Here is an 8,732-nt window from a genome sequence, read left to right on the forward strand (position 1 = left end):
CTGATCTTTCAAAATCCAATACAAAGAATTTCTGCTCTGGAGTGTATTCCGAGTCCTTCCCATGCCTGGAGCTCTTTCCTCACAATTCCTGTTCCCTGTTCTCACAACACCCAGTGCATACCTTTAACATAATATCACACTTACCAGACTAAGAGGCAAATCTACTGCCTCCACCACTCTGTTGGGACTTCCTGTAGGGCAGGCAGAGGCTCAGATTCACTCTACAATGCCAGTGCCAGGCCCTGCCTCTGGTTCTAGTAGAAAGTAAGTACAGAAAGAGATGGGTAAGCATGTTCTGAAACCATAAAGAAATATACAGTCCCACAGTGTGAATCTCAAAAGGAAGAACATTTCTATTTGCAGATTCTTTTAAAGTTTCTCTTCTATAGTAAAAATAAGATTCTACACTTTTGTATACCTGGTTTTTACTCAATTTTCTTCAGCTGTTACTTAAAGTCATTTAACAGGTTGAATTTGTGTGCACTAGAGAACACTGACCAACAGAAGTTAATGTAAGACTTATGAAGTACTCATAACAGATTCAGTTTGACTAACAAAGTATGCAAGGTGCAGAGTTTGTTAACAATTTTAGAAAAATTTAAGTGTACAACTATCATTTCTGTACTACCCTGGGAGATCAAATGTAAAGTCTTAAACCAAAGTGGGTTGTTTTTTCCACATGATAGTATTTTCCTTACAGTGGAATTACATTTGAACAAAGAAATTATTTACATCTTATGCAGGTCACTGTGAGTTCAGAGTAACAGGATGAGCAGCTTTTCTTTACACCTGTTGAAGAGTAGATTGCACTGAAAGAGAAAATCTTATCAGATTTGCCTCTTGGATAACTTAATCATTTAAAAATTGGGCCCTGAAACAAAATTTGATTCCCATACCACTCAACCACCAGGCATGAAAAGGAAAATAAAATGACTTACTTTCAAAGCATTTCCCACTACTGGAATTATGTCCTACTACTGCCAGCGGCATTGGAAGTGTTTAGGCAAGTTTAAGCTGAGTAATACATTTAGGTGGTGTGCATATTATATAGCATAGAATTTTGCCAATGTTAAGATAAACTTCCTGTGCCTCTTGACACCTAATGACAGAGGTCTGTTTACACAGGATTACTCTGCCTTTCAGTTCTAAGTTAAATGAGTTTTGAGGAAATACTTCGGGGAGAAATCGGTTTTGGATTTAGTAGGAGGCTAATAGTTTAGTTTTAACAAATAGCATTTTTTGTTATAATCTTCTCAAGAAAGTTTATAATTCAGGCATTAAAGACTGACTTCCTAGAAGCTATGTTTAGAAAAATTGAAGATCTAACTTTCTAGTATGCCTCTGTACCTAATGTCATGTCAAACAGTGCCAAGAACTGGCTACAAAATGAGGTGATGCAGTGGTGCTTTGAACTAAAGACAGAAGACCACTATTTCTGCTTTTTCATACTCTTTATTGCCAACAGTTTAAAATGGTCAACATAAAAAAAAAGTTTCATAATAAATACTGCTCTTTGGGCTGTAATAAATAAAAAGTTTATTAACAAGGAATGCACTTTTCCAGCCACAAGTGTATTCAAAAATAAACAAAAAAAAATTATATATGGCCATAGTTCACAGTTAAGCAGCCAAAAGCTGCTCTGATTACAGCCTTTAAACAACATGGGAGCTTCCTCCCTTCTCCCTCCCCTTCAGGAAGTATATTCACAGTTCCAAGTCCTCTGGCTGAAATGCTCTCAACAGAGAGAAGTTAAGAGTCAATGCACCTTTCTGCAAAATTGACTGAAAACCCCTTTAAAACAGGTATCTCAAGAAAACTGCACTCCGGTTCTCTCTTGGATTGTCCAAAGTCAAGAACTGTATGCCTCAGCCTGGTCTGGTTCCACACAGTCCAGCAGGCCACAGAGGAATCGTTTTCGTACCACCACCTGTCCATCTTCCTCAACATACTCTAGATCATTCTACTGGCTTCCCTGTTGATCTCACAGTGGAAAAGAGGAGTCCCATAGGGTCCATTCAAAAAGTCTTTCTTTCAGTTACATCTCTGTAAGAGCATGTTCAGGGCATATTCCATTCGATTTTTTAATTCTAATGAACAGCCAGACATCAGTAGAGTTGTCAGTCTGAAAGTTGTAGATATCCTATCTTCATTGATGTAAGTGAGAAGATATTCTTCATTTTGGCTACAGATGATTATTTTTGTATGATCATGGTAGAAATTCACCTGAAAAAATAAATACAAATGTTAGAACTCTCTAAATATTCAAGAATTCAAAAGTTTAGTCAAAAATTAAACTGGTTAGGTAAATACCATTTTTCTTTTTTTTTTTTTAATTAGGACCTGAACACGTACTTCTATATAAGGTTTACTTACCTGAAAGGTGCCGTCATTGAAAAGCATCATTAAGGCCTTATCAGATTTTAGCCACTGAAGGAGGTAGAGCCGAGGTCTTCGAATATCAGTAACACTAGGAAGATCGCCACCCTGGAAAAGATTAGAAGAGTGTTAATGCCTATGAAAATTTTGCAGTGTGCACTCTATTCTTCTAAGAAAATGCCTCTCAAATTTAAGTAAGCATCCAAATGGCCTCAAGATTCCTAGCTTCAACTCCTAGAGATTCTGACTCAGTAGATCTAGGGTAGTGAGAATCTCTACTTCTACCAAGCTTTAAGTAATGCAGATGCTACCAGTTTGTTGACTACTTCAAATATCACTGTTTCAAAACTAAAATACTTACATCCATGAGGTTCTCCTCCATGTAATGAGAAAAGTATTTCAGCACCGTCACTTGACTAATGAATTGTTCAGGGGCATCTGTTGCAGGAAAAACAGAGCACTGGCCGAGCTCTGCATAATAGTGAACTGTTCTAAAAATCAGGAATGGTAGAGAAAAGGAAAAAAAAAAAACAGAAACAGTTAGTCACTGTTTTCAGATTTCTTTAGCACAAGACTAGACAACTAATAGGTCTTCATTAATTGCTTGCACTTACTTTTTGTCTGGAAGGAGGCTCATGTGAGCACCATTGTTGAAAAGGACACCTACAGTGTGGTCTGAGAGCTGGTACCCAAAGCCGTATTTGTTAGAGTAATCGACCCATTTGGTGACCCACTGAAATGATGTGCTCAGCTGCTCTTTGGGAATGCAGTCAGCTTCTGGCATGTTTTCCAGACATCCTCGAAGGACTCTTGCCACTGTGTCTGCAACACTTCCCATCGTGCTGTCTTCAAGGCCTGAAAAGTCACAGCGATAAGTCACAAAATTTTTAACAATAACACCTTGGGCTCTGGTAGTTTCTAAGTCCTCCTCCCACTAATTTTAAAGACACAGAACTCAGGGTTATTTCCTGTCTTTTCCTCTAATTGCTTCTATGTTAAATTCAGTTACAAAATACATTGACTTCAGTTACTTAGTATTTTGCACTGCAGTTTTATTATTTAAAATATGATTAACAACCACTTACATTCACTGCTACTGCTGCAGCTGCCAAGCGTCCCTCTAACTATCATCCGAATGGCATCCCCAATCTGCTGCTTGTTTTCTACTGCGGGGGTTCCGGATCTGGCAACTGTAGTGGTAGGTGGCTGGAGTTCCTTAAAAAAGAGAAGAGTCATGCGATGAGTCAAGTACCTAAATCAATTAAAGGTTGAAATTCCAGGTTAGGATGACATTGTGGCAATTGCCGGGAAAGCTCATCAAAAAGCAATGGACATAAGTCAGGTTAAAAGATACCACAGTTACCCAAATGCATGCATTGTTAAACTAAAAGACATTATCTTTCCTTTCAAAAGTTAGGAAAAAAAATCTTAAGTAAATATGATGTGCTTGAGCCACAAATGTCCAAGTGCCAATTAAAAAAACTGGAAATGACCTACAGTGTTTCCATACATTTCATTCTTTCCCAACATACCTCATCTGTCCTATGTTTGCTGGGTTGCTGAGTTATTGAAGTCTTTTTCAAATCATGCCTAAGCTTGTAAATTTCTTCATCTTCTTTAGACACTCTATCTGTAGATCAAGGGAAAAAATTAAGAGGGTCAGTCTATTTTAATAAGGTAGGAACCGAGTTAGCCCTATTTCCTCTCTGTGCATTATTAACTAGCTTATGAGCATCCAAGGCAAAAACAGCATTTTATCATTGCCATCAACTGCAATCATGCAGGAAGCACACTTTAGTGTTTACAAAACAAAAAGCTATTAATCACGACTCAAGGTGTAGATTTATTATGCCATAAATGTCAAAGGTCAATAGTATACAAACATACTGACTAAATCATACTACCATAAAAGTCTCTTTTAACTAATTAATCAAATTTAGATGTAATATTGGATACAGAAAGGGGGAGAAGTCTTATAACTTACTGTGTGTGTCAATATATCTTGCTTTGTCCTTTTTGCCACCAAAAAGAGCAGCAGCAGCTTTCTTAAAGAAATTCTTAGCTGGGCTTGATAAATGGAAATCTGGAACAGTATGACAACAGCTGGAAGAAAGTCTGTCTGGAGTAAAGCCCTGTGGAGCATTAGAAAAGACTTCAGTAACCTTTCGGGTAAGTGGGATCAATAGTATGTAATAAAAAGTACACAAGACAGTGTACCAACCTGCAAAAAAAAGTCATGTCGAATGATGTCATCCAAACTGGGACGATCCTCTGGGTTTTTGGACAACATGCTAGCTATTAGGTGCTTAGCAGGAGCCAGCAATGAAGATGGCATTGTATATCTTGCTTCTCTTATACACCTGTAAGTTTCTTTCAGGTTTGTAGTTTCAAATGGGGGCCTTCCTAGCAGCATTGTGTACCTGTGTACAAAGAAACATATCTTTAGAAATGGTCCTAAAGGAACTCTGTAAGTGTTAAAATCTAAACCACAATTGCTTTTTAATCATTCTGGTGCATTTACTTACATTACACAGCCTAAGGCCCAAATGTCTGATTCACAACCATGTCCTTGTTTATTAAGGACTTCAGGAGAAAGATAATTTGGGGTACCACATATTGTTCTGGAAAAACAAAATATTGAGATCTTGTTAAAAGCTATTCCATTGTTTAAATTTATTTCTTTGAATTAATTCAATGAGAAATAAAACCTTTAAAGTGCTATATTAAATTTCTATTTGGAAACATTTGACTTTTGATATTTGAACAATTGACATTTAATTAAATGTTGTTGGTAATTTTTTAATACTTGTATAATATTATCAGTCCACAAGACCAAATGTTTCTAATGAAATGAAAACAGGGACAGTGTGGCATTTTTATACATTTCAGTAAAATATAAGACTTCTGTTTGCCTTAATTTTCCATTTATATGCATATAATATCCTGTGTAATCCATAGTGGGCCCTTGATAATTCTTTCTTTAAAAAATTCTTGGGGCTTACAAATTTTAATGACTTTTTCTGAAATATTAATTGGAAAACCATAAAGGCATATTTGGTACCCATGAAATGCTTATAGGATAAGTCTGATTCCTACCTCCTCCTGTGTTCCAAAGGTTCCAGCCTGGCTGCCAAACCAAAGTCTCCAACTTTTAGTTCCATGGCTTCATTAATAAAAAAGTTCCCTAGATTATAAACAAAAGAAAATGTGAATACCATTGAAAAGATGTTCTAATTAAGCATACACATATCCGCTTTGGAGGTAGCCAGTCAGTTATTCAATCAAAGTCATCCATTCAAAGGTGACTTACGTAGGCTAGATCCCAATTAAGAACACTTGTAGGTGAAATGAAAACCAAGAAAGAACACCTCTAACTTCAAAGTCTAGATAGAGTCAAGAACTTACCGAGTTTGAGATCTCTATGCAAAATTTCTTGTTCATGAAGGTACTTCAGTCCAGACACAATCTGCCTGAGGTAGTATCGTACTTCTGGCTCTGTCAACACCTTTCTTGCTTTTAAGATATGAGCCATCGACTAGGAAGAGAAGGGAAAAAAGAGGATCTGTCAAAGAAAGTTACCAAAATCAGTTGTTTCCCTTTGCAGGATGAGTGATGAAAATGGTATAATAATTAAATTCCAGGGCTAAAATCCCAAATAAAATGCAATTTGAATATCACATCAGTTTTCAATAAGTAAATGTACTGAATAGGAGTTAGCACTTACCCTTCTACTACAGTATTCCAAGAGAATGTAAATGTTTTCTTTGTCCTCAAAGTAGTGGTAAAACTGCACTACATGCTTATGATGAAGAATTCTGTGAAGCTCTATTTCTTTGTCAATCTAAAAGAAAGAGCAAGATAAGACTTATTAGCCTCCCATCATCTCTGAAAGGCAGTGCTTACACATGCAGAAGACATTTTCCTAACAGGGTAGGGCCATCCCTGCACACAAAGAAAATACTTTGCTCAACAGTCATACACACCTTTTCCCTTTGATGAGGTTTAGCTACTCTGCTGTGAGGAATAATTTTTGCAGCGTAGACTTTGTTGTTCGTCAAATCTGTCATTTCATAACATTTTGCAAAGCCACCCTGAAAGGAAACAAAGCCGAGATGGAATTGAGCATGGTAGAAAAATGGAAGGTCGATGTTTAAAATAAATAAATAAATAAACAAATAAAAAAATTTAAAAATAAAAACGGGGGAAATACGGAGAATGGAGGGTGGACAGAGATGCAGTCCACTTTATAAAAGGTCCTTCACAAAAGGAAACAGTCCTGAAAACAGTAAGTCCAAACAGTTTCTCTTCTTCCTTTACAAAGGGGAGCTTGATGGAAGGGTTTGGAATGGGGAAAGATGTAAAATAATAATAATAATAATAATAATAATAATAGTAATAATAATAATAATAATGTCTGAAAAGACTCGTCAGAAAAATTCTCCGAGGAGCAGGTGCAGGGAGCTAGGTCCGGCAGGGAAGGACCATTCTCCTAGACTCCAGATGAATGCTTTTGGGCTGCGGGAGGCACGCACATCCTCGGCTGATGATGAAAAGCCGATCCCAAGCACACAAAAGCTGAAGGAGGGCAGGTGAGAGGCCCACGTCGCTCTGGGACCAGACGCCCGAGAAGCGACGGGAGCGGGGACGCGCGGTCCATCCCGCCTCGGGGTTGCCCGGGCAGACCTCCCTCCCGCCCGGCAGCCTGGCGCCCGCCGCTCATCACCTTTCCCAGCACTTTGCCCCGGCAGTAGCGCTTCCCCGTGGTCGGGTCGACGATAATCCGCGAAATCTCGGGTCCCGAGTGCGAGTGGTGGTGATGGTGGTGCGGGACCGCCGGGGGCACCTGCGCCTGGGGCTGCGACTCCTCGGGGGGCTGCTGCGGCCGCTTCTTCTTCGAGTCCCCGCCGCAAGCCTTGCCCAGCGCCTGCTCGCACATCTTGGAGCTGGCGGCCGGCTGGTAGGTGATAGTCCGCAAAAGCTCCATCGTCGCCTCGCAGCCGGGCACCGCTTGCCGTCGCCGCCGAGGCGAGGACACACGTTCAAGTTGGCCCTGACCCTCGAGCCCAGATCCCTACAGCCCAGCCTCGCCTGACGCCCCGCTCCACTTGTGCGAGTGGGACCGCGCGGCGAAGCCTTATATATGAGCCTGGCGAAAGGGGGCGGAGACCCGAACCGGGATGCGACGTCATGGACGACGCTCCACCCACAGGCCGCCCGGGTGCTCGGGGCCAAGAGGAAGGTTCAGACTGGTCGCTCGGGTTCCCCTTCGGGACCGCGCGGCCCAGACGCGGGATCGAGAGTCGCTCGCAGCGACGTGGAGGCCGGCAGCGGCGTCCGGCCGTTCGCGAACCGCCACTCCAGTCTTCGAATGCTCGGAGCTTTGGTGTTGAAAACAGAAACCCGAGGGCCGACGCCCGGCCCCGCCCCCGCTGCCCTCCCCCTGCCCTGCCGCGGGGTGGCGGGGCCGGCGAGTGACCAGAGCCGGTTGGCGGCTGGTGTAAATGCAGGTTTCCTCCCCTGTCCAGTCCTTCCTGACCGACCCGCGACCTGACACCTGTGTCATTATGTGAGTGCCGGCGTCCATAGCACAGTCACGCAAGGCCGCACCTGGCCATCGGAAGAGTGGGAGCAGCTGCCTGTAGCTGTCACTGAACTTGCCGGGGTCTTGCTGAGGGCAGTGTGCAGGGGCCATGCGAGGTGAAAGGCCAGGGAGCAAAGAGCCGGACATTCCGGTCTCAGCGCAGTTTGTGAATGAGGGGCAATCCACCTCGCAGACTGGAATCCCCAGGGTCACCTGAGGCTCGTCTGGCCTCTACCCATCACCTTTGAGCGCGACCCTCTGTCGGAGGTCAGCCCTTAACCCTCTGTTGGAGGTCAGCCCTTAACCTTGGAGAGGGTTGCTGGCGCCCTGCGAAACCTTGGTCTCGCGTTGCCCAAAGATCCGAAAGCAAGGGCGCCATCCGGTGGAATTTCCCAGAAATGCGGTTAGCGGTCTGAGTAGGCAGTGGTTAAGGACAATGTGGGCTTTGTCGGTGGTGGTGGTAAAAGTGTGCCCCGTGCTAATTAGGATTTTGCAATCAAAGTCATCTATGACTTATTCCGAGTGGCTTATTAAAAATGCGTGGTTCAAATGTCTCAGTAGGCCATGTATCAGCCCTGATGCCAAGAGAGTTAATTCAGGGCTTCCGGGATGGGGGATTTGTAGGGTGAAAGGAGTGAGCTAAATAAAACATGGCTTAATTTCTAGCTTCCAGATTTTGCTGTTCAGTTATACTAACCAAGGAGCACACCTTTTTTTTTTTTCTCTGATAGCAACAGTTTAAATATTTATTGAGGACTCTTCAATATTTTGGAAT

General features: G+C 42.0%; 1 protein-coding gene across 1 annotated transcript; it reads right to left on the reverse strand.

Moving 5' to 3' along the window:
• Nucleotides 1–1,436: 1,436 nt before the first annotated feature.
• Plk2 (polo like kinase 2) lies at nt 1,437–7,495 on the reverse strand. Its single transcript, XM_047556711.1, has 14 exons — nt 7,100–7,495; nt 6,360–6,467; nt 6,101–6,217; nt 5,782–5,911; nt 5,473–5,560; nt 4,902–4,997; nt 4,598–4,796; nt 4,361–4,508; nt 3,909–4,006; nt 3,462–3,591; nt 2,991–3,231; nt 2,738–2,867; nt 2,374–2,484; nt 1,437–2,223 (listed from the first exon to the last, which is right to left on the reverse strand). Exons 1-14 carry the CDS (start codon nt 7,358–7,360, stop codon nt 2,032–2,034), a joined length of 2,049 nt encoding a protein of 682 aa, XP_047412667.1. The 5' UTR covers nt 7,361–7,495; the 3' UTR covers nt 1,437–2,031.
• Nucleotides 7,496–8,732: the final 1,237 nt, after the last annotated feature.

This window comes from Sciurus carolinensis, chromosome 6, assembly GCF_902686445.1.
Source record: "Sciurus carolinensis chromosome 6, mSciCar1.2, whole genome shotgun sequence".
NCBI lineage: Eukaryota > Metazoa > Chordata > Mammalia > Rodentia > Sciuridae > Sciurus > Sciurus carolinensis.